This window comes from Puma concolor, chromosome D2 (assembly GCF_028749965.1).
Source record: "Puma concolor isolate L17-30 chromosome D2, mPumCon1.1.hap2, whole genome shotgun sequence".
NCBI classification, from domain to species: domain Eukaryota; kingdom Metazoa; phylum Chordata; class Mammalia; order Carnivora; family Felidae; genus Puma; species Puma concolor.
This window is the reverse complement of record NC_141677.1, coordinates 88,199,550-88,218,200: the sequence shown is the minus strand read 5'-3', so window position 1 is coordinate 88,218,200 and position 18,651 is coordinate 88,199,550. Positions and strand designations below refer to the sequence as shown.

The window sequence follows — 18,651 nt, the reverse complement described above, 5'->3', positions numbered from 1 at the left end:
AACCTGCTCTGTCCTCGAGCACAGATCTTTGGTCCTCCTGGTGTCCCCCATGAGTGGCCCTTCTAGTGCCTGGAGGCCCCAAGCCCAGCCTCCCCTCCCACGCTGGGCCCTTGCTTTTCTCCTGGGCTGTGTCCCCATGAGCATGGATGCCCACGTGTGCTCCCCTCCTTGGAGATCGTGGCCCTCCAACGCCTGCGGATGGGTGGTTCTACCTGCGTCCGGCTCTGAGAACTGTGTCCGCTGGGGAACCAGGCAAAGCTACAGAGCCAGACAGGTGGTCCGAGACAGAGAAGTCCCCAATAAAGGCACAAAACTTCAAGGCGTGGGAGGTTCAGGCAGTGGGGACAGGCGTGCGGGTCTCGGCCAGCAGGAGAGCTGTGTGCAGGCCTGGTGGCCAGATAGGCACGTGCGGTCCAGACTCCAGGGCCAGGAGGGGTGCGAGGGGTGGGGCCCGAGAGGCCGCAGCACCCTGCTGGCCACGGCCTCTTCTGAGAGCCCCTGGGGCAGAGTCAGTCCCCAGGGCATGGCTGGGCCACCTTTGCCGCCTCCAGATGCCACCCCGCTCCTCCTGAACCTGACACGGGTCCCACGTGCCCACGGGTTTTTCCCTCCCGGTCATCCACTGCCCTGAGCCACCCACCCCATGGCCGTGCCTCTGTGGGGCGATAGCAGTCACAGCCTGGTGACCTGTCCATGGGGTGTCTGCAGGTACGGGCCCCGCTTCTGTCCACGGCAACCCGCCATCGGCCTCTTTGCCGTGGCTCCACCGGCCAGCACCCCCCCCACCCCCCACATGTCCGCCTCCCATAGGCACCTCGTCGCCCTCCCCGCCTCCAGCCTGTATTTGCCGTCCAGAGCCCCGGCTCTTGGGACAGCAGGCCCCAGGCCCACCAGGCCCTCGGTCTCTTTGGGCTACGTGCCAGCTGCCCTGTCCGGGGCCACCTCGGACTGCCGCTGTTCCGGCCTGCGTCCTCCTGCCGGCTGTGGGTCAGAGGCCAACAGCACCCCCGCCCCACGCCCAGGCCACCTGCGACCATGCGCAATGGGTGGGGGATGAGACAGCCCTGGCCAACTAGGGTGCAAAATCTGCTCACCTGCTGGCCCTTGGCCAGCATCTGGACGGGGGCTCCTGGGCAGTGGTGGGGGGGGGGAGGGGGGGACACTGGAACCTGCCGCTAAGGGGAGGGGGCTTCCCAGGGCCCTTGGCACTGTTGGAACCCTGGAAGTGGTTTTAGCACAGGTACAGGCCTCAAGCCCCCCCACCCCTGTGCCCTGAGGGCAAATACGGGGCCTCCTTCAGAGGTCAGGGAGCAGCCCAGTGGACACGGTGTGGGAAGGCCTGGTGCCCGGAGCTGCTCTCTCTGTCTCTGTCTCTCTCCCCCTCCCGACCCCCCTCCTGTCTTTCTACGTCTTTCAGGAGCTTGATGATCCTTGTGCCCAAGCAAGATGCCTGCACCTTCTAGCGCAGTTGGCGAACAAGGAAAGAAACTACGGACAAGCTAAGCAGTTGGTGCAGTGGGCGCAGCGCCTGGGGGGCAGCGAGGAGTTCTGGTACAGCTCAACCCTGACCCTGGCGGACACGCTCCTGTCCATGGAGGGCAAAGGCAGAGAAGTGGCGGTGAGGGGGCCGGGTGCGCTCGAGAGGGGCCCGTGGCCGGTCCCGGTGGCCGAGGGCCACACGCCGACGCCACGTTGCCGTCCCCAGGTCTGCCAGTTGTTTCAGAGACTGATAGACACCTTCAAGCTTCTGCAAAAAGAAAGACCGAACCGAGTGCCCGTCTTGGAGTTTATGGCCACAGACCTAGAGGCCAGGTAGTCCTTTGTAAGAAAAGCTTAATTCGCATGACGGTCGTAGCTCACTTTGTCCTTTATGCGGCATTTCAAACCTATCGCGTGCAGGGAGTCACGCGGAGAGCCCTCTGCCCACAACCCCCTACCCAGGCGACCTGCTCTGGAGCAGAGCCTTCCCTGGGACCCCCTGCCTGCTGCACGCGGCCCCTGGGGGAGGGAGGCCTGGGGACATCTCGGGAGCCTGACCTTCGGCCTTCGGGCTCCTGGGGGCAGTGTCTCTTTCTTTCCAAAGTGCCTTTTTCTTGGGACGGGGGTGCAGGTGGCTTGGTTTGTTCCTAAATTCTCAGGGGACACACGCTTCTGAGCAGACGCTGAGGGGCGGGCCCAGCCCCGGTTGGGGGCTGGCTGCGGGGTCTTCTCCACCCTTCACCCTCCGTCAGTGTGGAACTGCGTCTGGGAGCAGACACCTCCCTGGGGTCTGTCCTGCTCCGTGTTCGCTTTGTTCTGGCCGGTGGTTCTGCGCCTCCCGCCCAGGGGGCAACGGCAGGTGCACTGGGGACAGAGCCTCCAAGAGCAGCTCTGGGTCTCCTGTGCTTACTGGTCTTGCAGACTTTCAGCTTGTTTCTGAGCCAGCTTTCTGGTAACTTCTATCCTTCTAGAAAATCGTTTCCTCTGGTTGTGTTAGTAGACGTGTTTCTGGGCTCTTCCCCTGTGACTTCACAGAGCGTTTCTCGTAGGTCCCGCTCCTCCTCGGTGCCCTCACTCTTTTCCCAGATCAGACTCCACACCAACGGCTAACTGACCTCAACAAAGAAGCAGCTTTGGCTTTCTTGATCAGAGCAGCCGGGACTTTGTCGTATTTTGGTTTTCTTGATTTTCTGCTTTGTCTTTGTTCAGTTCTTGGCTGTGTATTTGAGAGGCGCTGTCCTGTTCCGTTTTCACTGGTCCCGTGGGTCACCCAGCCTGTCCCCCCTCCCCCGGCAGGCACCCCTGACGTCCCCTGGCAGCGGCCCGCAGGTCTGATGTGCGAAGACTGCCCCGTCCGTGTGGGTTTCTGCCCCTGAGTCAGAGGAGAGCGGTTTTGAATTTCCAGAAGCATGTGATGGCGGGGTGCGGGCTGCTACCTTCCGACTTTATCGCGTTGTGACGGAGGCGTGTGTGTGGCCCGTGTGGTCTCTGCTCTTCCGGAAGCGCTCCTCAGGTGTTTCCTCCGGCAACGCTGGTGACACTGCAGTGGCCACACATGACGGCCCACGTCCCATACAGGTGCGTGAGCCTCCAGATCAAGGCCGCTCAGGAGTCAGCTGATGGCGAACCTCCCGGATGCTTGCTTCTGCTGAACAAAATGGACGACTGCTTGACGGAAATTGAGAAAAGGTTGATCACCTGGGGCTACAGAGACAATTGTGTGGATATAAGACTAGAGCGCGCCAAGATAAAGAGGTGAGCGGCCCTCCCGGGCCCCCGGAGCTCTGCCCGGGCCGGTGTGCCGCCCCCCCCCCCCCCCCACCGCCGCCCTGTGACCGCGCACTGCCCCGGGGCTGTCCAGGCCGTTCTCCCTCCGGCCCCCTCCCTGCCCCTGCCCCCTGACTCAGTGTCCTGACCACAGGCCCAGCTTTCCTCCTGGGTCAAGCCCCCACCGGCCCCCGTTGCCCTCCAGCAGAACCTCCTCCTGGCCCCACCCTGTGGCCGCGGGCACCTCCGTCCAGGACAGCGGCACAGGGAGGTGTCCTTGCTCTCATCCAGTCCCCCCAGTATCCCACCAGCTCTGTCTCTGCACACACACGGAAGTACACTCACAGCCCCACACGCCGCCCCACCCGCACACGCAGGCACACATGCACACCCCCACAGCGTTCTCACATCGGTCACACACACGTGGGCACGTCACCCGTGATCACTCACAGGTGTTCACACACAGCCTCGCACACGTCGACCCCGCACACCCCTGCACCTGCTCACGCTGGCTCTGGCCTGAGGAGCAGCCCAGGCGCTGCCCTCCAGTGGGGCTCTGTCACCCTCCCCCATGTGACCTCCCGAAGTCCCCACTGTCATCACGGGTAGGCGCTGGCCCAGAGGCAGAGGAGTGAGACTTCAGTAAATGCCCTCCCCCTCCCACCTCCCCTCCACCCACCCCGCCCTGGCCACCCGCGTGCTTGGGGTGCACACAGGCATTTCGAAGCTCAAAACCGCGTGTAAGGTACTAACAGCGGCCTTTGTGAGGGAGAAGGAGCCTGCACACAGGCTCACAGTGTGCACAGTGTGAAGGGTGGCCTTTGGCCTGTCATCACACAAGTGACACGCGGTCGTGGAAGAACTTTAAAACATGCGGAAAAGCACCAATGGGAAGACTCGGTGGTTGAATGAGCACGGTTAACGTTGTGTTGGTTCGCTGGTCTGTCTGCCAGGTGTAGATTTAACTTTGGCAAAAGCAGTGCAGGGCGCGTACTTATTTTTGTATCTTTACGTACAAGACATCTCATCAGAGGGTTTAAAGTACTAATAAAAAAATAGTCACATAGAAATTATATACTCCGCACTTCGTTAGTGCTTTGAGATTTTTGTTCTGAATCCCACTCTTGGTCTTATAAAGATTATGTGCCCAGAACGAGAAAGACCAGGAGCAGAGAACCGCGTATTACTTGGAGGCACATGACTTAGTCCAGGGAGCTGTGGCTGATGCAGAGGAGCGGTTCTGCAGCGTGCGGGCCTTACTGTCCCTGCAAGAGGTGAGTCTGTGCCCTGGGCCCCCCCCCCCCGAGCCCGGAGCACCCCCAGGGCACGCACAGACGCCCCCCACTTGCCTTAAACAAGCCGCCGGCTTCCACTTCTGGGAGTGACACTGACTGGATTTGCCCTCCCTTCTGAAATAACCAAAAAGTAGACAAAAACGTGAAGCAGATGTTCAACACACTAGATGTCAGCATCCGTGCCGTCATCCTGAGCAGAGGCGGCTCCACCTCCGTCGACACTCCGGGTGGCTGAGGGGCACCCAGGGGGACAGGTACGGGGCTGGGCCCCCACTCAGGCTTGGGGCAGCGCCTGCTCCCACCAGCGGACAACCTCGTGACCCCGAGGCCAGTCGGGGATGATCCGGCCCTGGATGAGCCCTGCCCCAGATCAGCCTGCAAAGTCATCCAAGTGTCTGCGCGCTGGGGTCCCAGGGCAAAGGCAAGAGCAGGGCACAAATGTCCATCCGCCAAAAAAGCAAGATGCGCCACGTCTGGCAACGGGTGAGAAATCACCGTGCCAAAATCCCAGTCAAAACTCGCGTGCGAAAATCACCATGCCCAAGCAGGAAATACACCTCAGAACAGTCTGTGAACTGGCACAGATACCAGAGTTCAAAGGCAAGGATGTTAAAAATTACTACTGACTGCATTCCTCAAGCTCCAAAGGCTAAGTGGAGATACAGGAGACATAGAGAGAGAGAGCGAACAGACAGAGGTGAAAACCACGTGTGTGGGGAAGCACGCACCGGATGGGTAGGGGAGCAGAGACTGAGAGGGTCGGAGGCGGCCGTGGACAAGAGTGGAGATCGCCAGAACACCCGTGAGTCGACGTGCCGAGAGCGCAATAATCGGAACCTTGTGAGGAGAGGAGGGCCAGGAGGGGACAAAGGCTGTTTGAGGAAATAATGGCTGAAAGCCACTATGAGCCCACTGGAATCCAAGTATGCCAAGGGCACGTTGTGACCCAGCTGTCTCCGGCCGGTGGCTGCGAGGGCTCTTCGAGACGGGTCAGAATTGCAAGCACACGGTAAGTGCAGAGCAGCCGACTTCAACAGAAAGAGTGCCGTCTGGAAGACGGTGACGCAGCGTCACGAAGAGCCTGGAGCGAGAGCCGCTGATCGGTACCCAGCAAACACGTCTCTCGAGGATGAAAACGAAGTAAAGACTCCCCCGGACCTCCAAGAGCCGAGCGCGTGGCAGCAGACACGCGACGGGACCGCACAGTTGTCCTTGAGGCGGAAGGAAATCGGCCCCACGTGGAAATGTGATCTGCACAGATGAACGAAGGGCACGGCGAGTGTGAGCTACCCGGGAAAACCTGTGACGATTTTCTCTCGTTATTTAAATCTCTCCGAAGGATAGCTGACTGTTCCGGCAAAATGATGACAGCGTAGCATCAGGTCGGTAACACCCGTGTAAACAAGATGTGTGACAAGAGCAGTGTGAAGGAGTTTTGTGCTCTGAGTGGAGTGGCAAAATATACTCTAAACCCTGAAGGGATTACGAAAATCTCAGAACAAAGAGGCATGCCTGATAAGCCAAGAAGGGCTTAGGAGATCCTAAAAACCATTCACTTGTCCCTCAAGAAAGCGGAAAAAGGGGAAAGAGAATAAAGAACAGCCGGGCCGTACAGGAGACAAACAAGTCATGTCACAGTCCCGCGAACCGGAATGGTCTGGATCCCCAGTTAAATGACAGAACTCGTCAGATGGTATGAAGAAGCAAAATCCAACCATGCGCTGCCTACAGGGAAGCCACTTTACAGACGTGACTAGGCCGGAAGTAAAAGCATGGGAGACGGTACACGATGCTGACACACAGCGAAGGAAGCCGGGCGGCCCCGCCCGCATCAGGCAGGCTTCGGAGGAAGAGCGTCACGGGGACGAGCGGGTTGGTTTCACGGTGTAAGGGGAGCCGGTAACCACGGAGACGTCATGTTCTAAACTCTAAATACCTAATAGCAGATCGTCCAAAGAAACGAAGGAAAGACTTGTGACACTGCGGCGGAGAGGCAGACAAATCATCATTAACAGAACAAGAAGACCTCAGGCAGAGAGCTAGGTTTGTGCACCACCACCGACCAGGTTGCATAGTGGGCGTTTATAATGCATCTCCCCAGCAGCAGCAGGATCGCGTTCTTTTTGTTTCGTGGGCACACGACACAGTCTCCACGATAGATCATATTCTGGATCCTAAACATAGAACAAGTCTCAATAAATATAAAGAGATTTAAATAAATAAAAAAAAGATGGTGTACCAAGACTGCCATGGAATTAACGTAGAAATCAAAAAGCAGCATAAAAGAATAGTTTAGCCCATGGAGGCAGAAAGCTGATTCGTGGTTGCAGGGGAGGGGCTGCGAGGCCATCGAGAAGAGATGGCTGTTGAGTGGGTAAGGGGTTCCCTTTTGGAATGACAGAAACATTTTGAAAGCAGAGGAGGTGCCTCCCAAGGCTGCGAACACACGAAGCACCACCGAGCTGTGCACTTTGAAACAGTTAACTTCACGTTATATGAACTTTACCTCAGTTAAAAAACAAACCCAGAAAGCTATGGGTGGAATTGCCCAGATACATGGACAGTGAGTAGCATCTACCAAAATAACTATGAGCCAGAGAGCAAATCAACAGGGAAAGTGTTTCTGAACTGAAGGGGGGGAAAAAAACGCATCAAAATTTTTAAGGCATCTCTAATGGAATGCTTAGGGGAAATTTTGTGACACTAAATGACCGTATGACAAAAGAAATAAGATCCCAAATTAATGACCTCAGGCCTCACCATAAGGAAGGAGATAAGGAACCAGCTCCCCAATGAACAGAAGAAAGGAAATCAAAGATCAGAGCAGAAATCAGTAAAATAGGAAACATTAAATTAGAAGGTAAAATCAGTAAAACCACAAGTTGTTATTTGAGCAGATCAATAAATACACACACTTCTGCCTGACTGATCAGGAAGAAAAGAGAGAGCGTGAATAACCAATATCAGAGAATAGGAGGTGTGACATCACTGTTGATCCCACACATATTAAAAGGATAATAAGGGGCTATCCTGAACAACTTCACGATAATGTGGAAGATTCCTTGAAAGACACAAACAACCAAAACGCACTCAAAAGGAGACAGGTCACCTGAATAGCCCTCCATCTGTTAAAGAAACGGAACTTGTAGTTCCCACGAGGAGAACCTCGGACCCGGAAAGCTGTAGCGGCAAATCCCAGCGGACAGGTAACGAAAGCGTAACACCAATTCAACACAAACCCTTCTGGAAAACTGAGGAGAGGGGAGCACCCTATGAGGCTAGTATTACCCTGATACCAAAACAAGAGCCTCAGATAGATGCCTCTCATCACGAACATGGATGCAAACGTTCTAAACAAAAATTCAGCAAATTAAATCCAACGATATGTAACAAGGAGAAGACATCAATGTCAAGTCGGGACTATCCTGGGAATTTTTTTTAATGCTTTTGCTGTTGTTGTTGTTGTTGTTCTTTTTTGTTTATTTATTTAAATTCAAGTTAGTTAACATACAGTGTTGTCTTGGCTTCACGAGTAGAACCCGGTGATTCATCTCTTACATATGATGCCCAGTGCTCATGCCAACAAGTGTCCTCCTTAATGCCCATCACCCATTCAGCCCAACCCGTCACACACCTCCCCTCCAGCAACCCTCAGTCTGTTCTCTGTATTTAAGAGTCTCTCATGGTTTGCCTCCTTCTGTTTTTATCTTATTTTTCCTTCCCTTCCCCTATGCTATCTGTTGTGTTTCTTAATTTCCACAAGTGAAATACTGTGATATTTGTCTTTCTCCGACTGCCTTATTTCTCTTAGCATAATACCCTCTAGTTCCATCCACGTTGTTGCACATAGCCAGATTTCATTCTTTCTTCATCACCGAGTAGTATTCCATTACGTATATAAACCACATCTTCTTTATCCATTCATCAGTCGATGGACATTTGGACTCTTCCATAATTTGACTGTTGTCGATGGCGCTGCTATAAACGTGTGCCCCTTTGAATCAGCATGTTTGTATCCTTTGGATAAATACCTAGTAGTGCAGTTGCTGGGTTGTAGTGTAGTTCTGTTTACAGTTTCTTGAGGAACCTCCACACTGTTCTCCAGAGCAGCCTCACCAGTTTGCATTCCCACCAGCAGTGCAAGAGGGTTCCCGTTTCTCCACATCCTCGCCAGCATCCAGAGTCTCCTGACTTGTTCATTTTAGCCACTCTGACCAGTGTGAGGTGTTATCTCAGTGTGGCTTTGATTTGTATTTCCCTGATGAGGTGTGATGTGGAGCATATTTTCATGTCTCGGTTGGCCATCTGGATGTCTTCTTTGGAGAAGTGTCTGTTCATGTCTTTTGCCCATTTCTTCACTGGATTACTTGTTTTTTGGGTGTTGAGTTTGATAAGTTCTTTATAGATTTTGGATACTAACCCTTTATCTAGTATGTCATTTGCAGATATCTTCTCTCATTCTGTCAGTTGCCTTTTCATTTTCCTGATTGTTTACCTCGCTGTGCAGAAACTTTTTATCTTGATGAGGTCCCAATAGTTCATTTTTGCTTTTAATATTTATTTTATTTTTTAGAGAGAGAGAGAGGCTGAGAGAGAGAGAGAGAGCATGTGCGCATGAGTGGGGGAGGGGCAGAGAGAGAGGGAAAGAGAGAATCCCAAGCAGGCTCCAAGCTGTCGGCGCCGAGCCCAACACAGGCTCAAACTCATGAACCACGAGATCATGATCTAAGCGGAGAGTCGTATGTCCAACTGACTGAGCCACCCGCGAATTGTGTAACATTCAAAATCAATCAATTTGGCTTACCATATTTTTTTAAAATTAAAGTAAAAACATATGATCACCTCAGTAGATGTGGAAAAGCATGTGACTAAACCCAACACTCATTCCTGATTGAAAAAAAAATACTCTCAGCAAACTATTAATAGAAGGAAAACTTCTCAAGCTGATGGAGGGCATCTGTGGGACCCCCACCACACCTGGGTGGAAGTCCAGGGCTAGGACAGCGCTATGTACTCTCACCCCCTTCCTCCTGAGTTGTATTTGAGTTGTAGCCCACTCAGCAGGTGAGAGAAGGAAATTCAAAGTGCCCTGTTGGGAAGGAAGAAATACAGCAGCCTTTGTTTTCAGACAGCATAATCACGTGTATGGAAAACCTCATGCAGTCTACAAAAATGATAATAATAATAAAGCTACTGGGACTACCAAGCAGTTGCACCAAGGCTTCAGGACGCAAGGACAAGATGCAAAGATTAATTTTATATTTCTGTATACTCCCAACAATTTACCAGATATTAAAAATTCAAAAACAAGGGCACCTGGGTGGCTCAGTCGGTCGAGCATCCAGCTTTGGCTCAGACCGTGGTCTCGCAGTTCGTGGGTTCGAGCCCCACATCAGGCTTTGCGTGGACAGCATGGAGCCTGCTTGGGATTCTCTGTCCCTCTCTCTCTGCACCTCCCTCACCCATGCTCTCTCTCTCTCTCAAAAAGAAACATTAAAAAAATGTTTTTAAATAAAAAAATTCAAAACAATACCATCTGACAGAATGAAAATGAAATTTGATAAAAAAGTGGAAACGCCTACCCTGAGAACTGTAACACATTGCTGAGAAAGTGAAGGAGGCCCAAACAGATGGTGGGATATACCATGTTCATGAGCCAGAAGACTGGATATTGCTAAGATCTCAATTCTCCCTAAATTTTCTGTAGTCCCGACCAAGAAGCTGCAGGCTTTTTTACAGAAATTGACAAAATTATTTTAAAATCCACATAGAATTGCAAAAGACATAACATAGCAAACACAACTTTAAAAAAGAAAAACTAGGGGCACCTGGGTGGCCCAGTCGGTTAAGCGTCCAACTGCGGCTCAGGTCATGATCTCACGGTTTGTGAGTTCGAGCCCCACATTGGGCTCCGTGCTGACAGCTCAGAGCCTGGAACCTGCTCTGGATTCTGTCTCCCTTTCTCTCTGCCCCTGCCCTGCTCACACTATGTCTCTGTCTCTCTCAAAAATAAATAAACATTAAAAAAAAGTTCAAAGAAAAAAAGAAAAACTAAGTTGGAGATCTAACACTATCTGATTTTAAGACTTATTATAAAGTGACAGGAACCAAAGCAGTGTGGTTTTAATGTAAAAGTAAGACATGAGATCAATGGAACATAACAGAGAATCCAGAAATAGATACACTTTACAGACACAAAATTGATTTTCAACAAAAGAGCAAAGGCAATTCAGTGAAGAAAGGCTACTCTTCAAAACAGTAGGCTGGGGGTGCCTGGATGGCTCAGTTGGTTAAGCCAGCGACTTCAGCTCAGGTCATGATCCCATCGTTTGTGGGTTCGAGCCCCGCATTGGGCTCTGTGCTGACAGCTCAGAGCCTGGAGCCTGCTTCAGATTCTATGTCCCCCTCCCTTTCTGCCCCTCCCCCCGCTCATACTCTGTCTCTCTCTGTCTCTCAGAAATAAATAAATGTTAACAAAAATTTTTAAAAATAAAATAACTAAATAAAACATTGGTGCCACTGGAAATGCACACCCAAAACACAGCTGGAAGGACGGAGCTCAGAGCAGATCATAGACTTACAGGTAAGAGCTGAAACTACAAAGCTTCTAGAGGAAGACACCTTCGGGACCTTGGGTTCAGCAAAGATTTCTCACCTACGGCAATAAAAGCATGATCCATGAAGGAATAAATTGATAAATTGGAGCCTGCTCTTCAAAAGACACTATTCAGGGAATGAAAAGGGAAGGCACGGACTGGGAGAAAATATTTGTGAACCATATGACTGACAAGATTTGATCCAGAATATAAAACACTCTTGGGGCGCCTGGTGGCTCAGTCAGTGAAGCGACTGCTCCGGCTCAGGTCATGATCTCAAGGTTCGTGGGCTCGAGCCCCGCGTCGGGCTCTGTGCTGACAGCTCGGAGCCTGGAGCCTGCTTCGGGTTCTATGTCCCCCCCTCTCTCTCTGCCCCTCCCACGACCCACTCTGTGTCTCTCTCTCGAAAATAAATAAGCATTAAAAATTTCTTTTTAATTTAAAACACTCCTAAAACTTAATAATAAGAAACAACCCAATAAAAAGGGGGCAGTTGAGCAGACACCCCCAAGGGGAACGTGTGGATGGTGGACGATGACGTGCAGAGATGGTGAACCCACCAGTGAACCAGCGAGACGCTGACGGTCATGGAAAACCACAGCCCGCTGTGACAATGGCTACAATTGGGAAGACTGAGCATACTGATCGTCAGCGAGGACGGGGAGGGACAGACCTCCGGCCGCTCGGCTAGGGGCGTAGCACGGACCACGCTTTGGCAGTTAGACACAGGCCACCGTGTGAGCCGGCCCGGAGTGTGAGTGGATAAGCGCCCTGTGGCGGGTTCTCCCCGTCAGTTAACGGGCACGAATGCGTGCAGCAATGTGGATGGGCCTGAAATAATTATGCAAGGGAACAGCGCCAGAGAGAGCACATGCCGTCAGCCCACGGGCACGAAACCCTAGAAAACACAAACCGGTTCAGAGTGCTGGAGTGTGGCTGGTGGCCGCCAGGAGGGAGGGACTGAGGGACACGGGCGTTGTTTGGCTGTGGAGACGGCCCGTGGCGTCTCATCGGAGCTGATGGAAGCACGGGGCGTGGGGGGTCGCGGGGCCTGCCCGCGCCCTGACTGTGTCTCTGGCGCGCCCAGGTACAGAACGTCAACACGCCTCTGAGGAGGAGGCTGGCGCAGCTCCGACTCCACCTGGCGGAAGTGTCTCTGGACCTGCTGGAGCTCATCTGGGCGGAGGCCCTGGCCCGCCAGTTTGAGCAGAGCCCCGTGGAGAAGCTGCTGCTCAGCTACCTGCAGAGCGTCAGTGACCACACCTCCGTCGGCTTGGTAACCGTCCCCGAGACCAACAGGCCTCCCCCGCGTGCGGGTCTGCGGGGGCCGTGCTGTGATGGCAGGGCCACCCGGGGGCGTCTGGGGGGATGGAGCCCTGGGCCTGGCGGGCCTGGGGGTCTTGCCGAAGAAAGCCCCCCCCCCCCCGTCTGACGGTCGGTGGGGGGGGTCTGCTGGTGGACTGTGCACGAAGCACTGTCCTCCCCAGGGCGTGCGTGTGCTTTGCCTAAGCACGTCGGCATGCTAAAGAGCTCCTCAAAGCTGAAATCGTGTTGTTAAAGAGCAGTCTAATTTGCAAAATACCTGAAGGAAACATATTCTGCCATTTTTAGACACTTTCCTAGATTCCATGTAGTATGAGTCAAATTAATTTGACATAACTATGGAGACGTGGAAGATAGCCCTGAAACTGAACTTGAGGCAAACTTACATTATTTGTTGGTGAGCCCCACCTCCAGGTTCTGCAGCCAGGCTTCCGTGACCTCCCGACGCCTCAGCCCCGGAGACCCCCCCCCCCCCCCCGCCCCAGATGCAAAAGGGAGCGTTTCTCAGAGTGCTTGGATATTGTCCCTCCCGGGGGCCTGAGACCAGGGACTCCAGGGGCGCGACCCGGGGACGCGGGGGCGGGAGGGGGCCGCGCCTCTCAGGGCCAGGCGAAAGTAACCGCAGGTGCTTTGTGCTCCTGAAGAAATGGTTCACCCTGAAGAGGACTCTGGCCCACGTGGTGCTGGCGCAGCTGGGGGCCCTGCACTCGCCGCGCACCGGCTTCACGGAGCTCCGCGCCCGGCAGCTGGGCCTGGCGGGGAGGGCCCTGCGCCTGCTGGCCGTGCAGGCGGACCCCGTGCGCCCCACCGTCTACTGGGAAGAGGGCCTCTCGGTATGCGCTCCTGCCCTCGGCTCGCCCGCATACCCCTCACCCGCGCGCGAGAACAAACCGTGTATCTAAGACTCACCTCCTCTCAGTAAGAACCAGGATGTCAAACAGGCCTCTAACAGTCCCTGGTTGAGAAGGTGGTGTGGCCTGGGGCGCCTGGGTGACTCGGCCGGTTAAGCCTCTGACTCTCGATTTCGGCTCGGGTCATGATCTCACGGTCTGTGAGTTCGAGCCGCATGTCAGGCTCCAGGCCGACGGCGCGCAGCCTGCTTGGGATTCTCTGGCTCCCTCTCTTTGCCCCTCCCCACCCCTCTAAATAAATAAACATTAAAAAAAAAAAAAAAAAAAAAAGAGCGAGGGAGAAAAAGGCAAGAAGTGGTCTGTCCGGTGTGACCAGCCAGCGGGAGAGAAACACAGACTGCTGGGGACAGACTGGAGAGGAAGGGGGGGCAAACACACAGGTGGTCCAAGGGCAGGACGTCCCTGGCGGCGGCCCGCAGTTCCTGGTGTTCCCCGCACCTCAGCAGCTCTCCAGGGAGTCCAGGGTGCGCCCAAGTGCGGGTGCAAAACCCCCGCTCACGTGCAGCAGGGGACCCGAGCCCCCTTCCTCCCTCCCACCACCCACACTGCCTCGTGGAGCCGACACAAGGGCTTGTGCCCCCGCACTGGCCGCGTCGTGCACGCAGGCCCACACCCTTCTCTAGGGCCCCCTGCCAGGCTGCCCCGCAGGCCGGGTGCCCCTGGGGAGCATCCCACCCCCGAAGGGACACTGCTGACGCTGCTGCAGGGCTCCAGGCCACCGTCCTAAGTGCCTCGTACACACCCCTTCTTCCATCTGGAAGGCACCTGCCCAAAGGCAAAGGCAGGCTCTTCCCCACAGACTCTGCTCTTCTAGGAAGACCCCCAGCCCCAAGCGGCTGAGCTGGCCGACAGGGGCGCCTTCTCCATAGGCAGGTGCTGAGCTGAGCGGCCATAAGCCTCTGGAGACCATTCTGGAGGACGAGGCCGGCGAGGATCGCTGCAGGGACCCGGGACCCTCCAGGGCCGCCTCCCAGGAGCACGGCAGGAAGGGCTGGGATCTGCAGGTACGGCCCCTCCCACGCGCCCCGCGACGCCCTGCCCGCAGCCCGGCCTGAGCCTGTGTCCCTGCAGAGAAAGATGAAGCTGGCCCAGCGGTACCTGGCCCAGGCGTCCGAGGTGCTGCTGCAGTGCGTGCGGGTGGCCCTGGGCGGCTGCCTCCCGGACATCGCGGCGGCCGCCAGCCTGGAGATGGTGGAGTGCAGCGGCACCCTGGACCCTGTGGCCACCTGCCAGTTCCTGGCGCTGTCTCAGGTGTGGCTCTGTGCCCCTTCCTCCGGGCCCTTCTTGGCCACCTGGGGAGAGAGCGGCCCCGAGCACCCCGCGCTCCCTCCCGCCGGCGTCCGCCGGTCTCTGCCTTGAGAGCGGTGCTCAGCCGGAAGAGGGCGCTTCCGGCCACCGGAAGCAGTAGGGAAGGCCGCCCCCCGCCCAGGTTCCCTGAGCCGCAGCCCCTGTTACCGACATCCCCGTTGGCCCGGCAGGCCTCGTGCTCTTGAGGCTCAGAGCAAAGGGGTGGGCGGGTGCCGGGAGCAGCACGGCCTCCCGAGAAGCCGGCGGCAGGAGCGGCCGTGCAGCCCCGTCCGCCCTCGCGCGTGGGCGCCACCGGCCCAGGGCAGGGCTCAGGCCCCTGGGCCCCTCCTGTCTGGTTCAGAGCTGCTCGGCCTCAGAGATGATGCGGGACGTGCTGTTCACGGCCACGGACGACACCAGCAGCTCACAGCTGGCGGCCCTGCTGCGGCTGGAGCACCAGCTGAAGCGGAAGGGGAGGACGTCCACCAACTTGTTCGCCAGCGTGAGGCAGAGGCTGGCGGTCGTTTCCACGGTGAGCGAGCCCCCGGAGCCGGCCCCGTTCTCACAGCTGTGCTGCGTCGCTCTGCTGTGGCCGGCCTGACTGGGGAGGATTCGGGCCGGGTCCAAATCCTGGCTGCCCTCTTGTCAGCGCGCGGTTCTGGGGTGCCACTCACCCTCTGTGACCTCCTGTTCCTCGAGGGCCTCGTGGGGATGGGGGCCCGCCGCCTCGGTGACCCTACATCCCAGGCCCGCGGCAGAGGGCGGGAGCGACAGGACCCCCGAGGGTTCTCCTTCAGCCGCCGTGGAACGCTGCAGTCACCACACCTCCTCGTGCTGGGACGAGCAGCTGTGAAGAGGGGTATTTGAAGGAGCGGGACTCGGTGAAAACCTAGCAAGTCGGGAAGCAGCCTGGAGCCCTCTGGCTGGTCCCGCTCCCCTCCTTCCCTGTTGCTTCCGTGCACCTGTGTGGGTCTGACCTCGTCCCCTCCCTCCACGGCTTCCTGTCTCCCTCCGTCCCCTGTCTTGCTTGCGGTGAGGCGTCCTGTGCTCCATGGGAAGTTGAGGGGCGCCCCTGGTCCCTTCCCACCAGATGCCAGTAGCTCCCCCTCCAGTCGTGACACCCCGAGCTGTCCCCAGAACCGCCCCCTGCCGAGAGCCAGGGCCTTAGCCCCCGTGCTGGAAAGCCTCCCTCCTCCTGAGGAGCACTGCAGGCCCCAGGAGGTGCAGGGACCGCAGGCCGGTCCACAGACAGGCCGTTCCCCACAGCCCAGCTGCCCACCTTTGGAGGACACGTCCGTGTGTGTCACCGTGGCTGGGGTGATGGTGACCCAGCGCTAACTTCAGAGGAAACCTGAGGGACCATGTGCATCAGTGCACGTGCAGGGCTGAGGACAGAGCCAGACGCAGGGGGCACAGGAGCTCGGTCCAAGACGAGACCCAGTCCGAGGTGGGATGAGGTCCAAAGTGGAACAGGGTCCGTGGTGGGACGGGGTCTGAGGCGGGTCGGGGTCCATGCGGATCAAGTTCGAGGACAGGATGGGGTCCATGGTGGGACGGGTTCCAAGACAGGACAGGGTCCATGGTGGGACGGGGTCCGAGGCGGGACGGGGTTCGAGGAGGGACGGGGTCCATGGTGGGGCAAGTTCAAAGACAGGATGGGGTCCATGGTGGGACGGGGCCCGAGACAGGACAGGGTCTGAGGCGGAATGGAGTCAAAGACAGGATGGGGTCCATGGGGACAGGGTCTGAGGCGGGACGGGGTCCGTGGTAGGATGGGGTCCGAGGCGGCCACCTCTGTTGCGGGTATTGTGTCAACTCCTCCTCCTCCTTCTCCTGTTTCGAGGATCCTTGTGGGAGACCTGCACTGACTCTGGTCACAGACTCGGGGGTCGGCTGCACCTGGGGGTGGGGCGCAGAGCACAGCCAGGCTACCGCAGCGGCCACAGCAGGCGCCAGGTCAGTGGCACCAAACGCTGTCTTTAAAGGCCCAGCTATGGACACACTGAGAGCAGGCTGAGCTCCAGCTCCCGAGAGGGGACTCTGTCCCCGTCTGTCCCCGCATCACTGCCGGCCCTCTGGGACATGTGGCAGGCTCCTGACGACACGCCTGGGGACAGCGGCTACATTCTGGGCCGTGGGGAGTTTGCCTGAAAGCTTGTGGAAGGTGATGAAATCCATCGTGGTCTCATGGCGCCTGGGAAATGAGGGCCGTCCTGGGAGGAGGTGGCCTCCGGGACCCCGGTCCCCGTGAGATACCCCCCACGTGAGGCCTCTTCAGAGAGCAGGAGCACAGCATAGGAAACACGGACCGGCAGAAGGCAGTCAACCGGAGGGGAGAGGAATCGAAAAGACAGAACCAGGGATGAGCGCCATGGGAGGAACTCTCAGTAGGCCAAGCGCACTCCTAACCGGAGTCTCCGAAGCCAGGAGAGGGAAATGCGGCCCCAAGGCGATACTGACATGACCCGATGGCTCAAATTTCCCCAAGCTCACGAGGCCACAGGCTCGGGACCGCCAGCAACCTTGCACAGGACAAACACAGGAAGCTGCACCACGTCCATCCACGTGGAACTGCTAGTGCCCAGGACGGAGGCCCCGAGGGCAGCGGGACCGGAGCCACAGGCCCCTGAACACAGGCCAGAGGAGACCGCGGCCCGCCGACGTGCAGTGGAGACACGCTCAGATGCACAGAAACCCAGGCAGTTTGCAGGTATCCTGCAAGAAAAGAAACAAGGAGGTGTCGGACAGGAAAAGTAAGTCCCCAGAAGCACGAGAGAACCAAGAATACTCCAAAGGCAAACGTTTAGTGATAGGAAATAAAATTTGACTGCGTAAGACAGTAATTCTAACATCTTGTGGAGCTGAAATTATTTTGTGGAATTGATAGGCAAGACAGTAAAACAAAGAGCAGGAAGGATTAGATGAAGGATTAGACGATGCCGAGGGTCTGTCACTCCTCGGGAAAGGTAAAGTTACATCTTTATTAGACTCTAATGAGCCAAAGGTGAATGTCTTAGTTCCCAGGGTAACCACTAAAGTAATGTGTGACTAAGTTAATAAAAAGGAAAAAATCAAATAATAGTATTTTATTATCCCAAAGACAGGCAGAAAGAGCAGGGGAGGTGAGGGAATATAAAAGCATGTGGTCCCAGTGGGGAAAAGGCAGAGCAAAGTAGACAGAAACCCAACGGGTTTGTGGTCGTAGTAAGTATAACAAGCCGAAGACCAAGGCTGTCAGAGTGGATGAAAAGAAAAACAAAGTCCAGTTACGTGCTGCGTAAAAGGGGTACTTTTTACACACAAGGACCCGGAAATATTGAGCGGAAAAGATGAGACAGAGCATCTAAATCATGAAGTTACTACTGACACGAAAGCCGGTGACCCGGAATCAGTCAACAGGGAATCACAATCCTAAACCTTCACATACGATGACGGAGATTCAAATACCCAAAGCAGAAGGGATGGGAATAGAGGAGCCCTGGACAGGCCCACGTCTGGCGGGAGGACCCACGGCCACGTGGACGGCTGGACGGAGCGTGTACCAGAAGGGACCAGAGCCGGGCCGTGGCAAACCTGAACACGCCAACAGAGCGAGATCCTCCCATTTGTTTTCCAACCACAGTGAGATTGAATTAGATGTAATAGCTGAAAGAGACCGTTGCTTTGAGAGCATCATCATCGGTTAGTCAAAGAAGGAATCACAGTGAAATTTAGGAAGTGTTTTAAACCGAGTTAGAGAATGAAAACGCTGCATATCAAAAGCTGTGAGACTTGTCTAAAGCAGGGCGTAGAGGAAAAATACAGCCTTGACTAGAGGGAGAAGAATCTTAAAAACGGTAACTAAGATTTTGATTTCTAGAGGCTGGAAGAAAAACACCTAAGAAAAATAGAAAATAAAAAATAAGAAATACAGCAACAGAAATAGCGAAATTCGAAAACAAACATACAATAGAGGAGACCAACGCTGATAAAAGGGCTCCAAAGAGAAGATTG

General features: G+C 55.6%; 1 protein-coding gene across 1 annotated transcript in view; it reads left to right on the top strand.

The window, feature by feature from the left end:
* The window catches only part of CFAP46 (cilia and flagella associated protein 46), a 96,671-nt gene that overhangs the window by 61,150 nt on the left and 16,870 nt on the right, over positions 1 to 18,651 (top strand). The window contains exons 36-44 of the mRNA XM_086681252.1: positions 1,418 to 1,618; positions 1,706 to 1,812; positions 3,058 to 3,234; positions 4,385 to 4,520; positions 12,225 to 12,413; positions 13,105 to 13,293; positions 14,241 to 14,375; positions 14,443 to 14,622; positions 15,020 to 15,190. Coding sequence (XP_086537378.1) covers positions 1,418 to 1,618; positions 1,706 to 1,812; positions 3,058 to 3,234; positions 4,385 to 4,520; positions 12,225 to 12,413; positions 13,105 to 13,293; positions 14,241 to 14,375; positions 14,443 to 14,622; positions 15,020 to 15,190 — 1,485 coding nt within the window. The remainder of the gene's footprint in view (positions 1 to 1,417; positions 1,619 to 1,705; positions 1,813 to 3,057; positions 3,235 to 4,384; positions 4,521 to 12,224; positions 12,414 to 13,104; positions 13,294 to 14,240; positions 14,376 to 14,442; positions 14,623 to 15,019; positions 15,191 to 18,651) is intronic.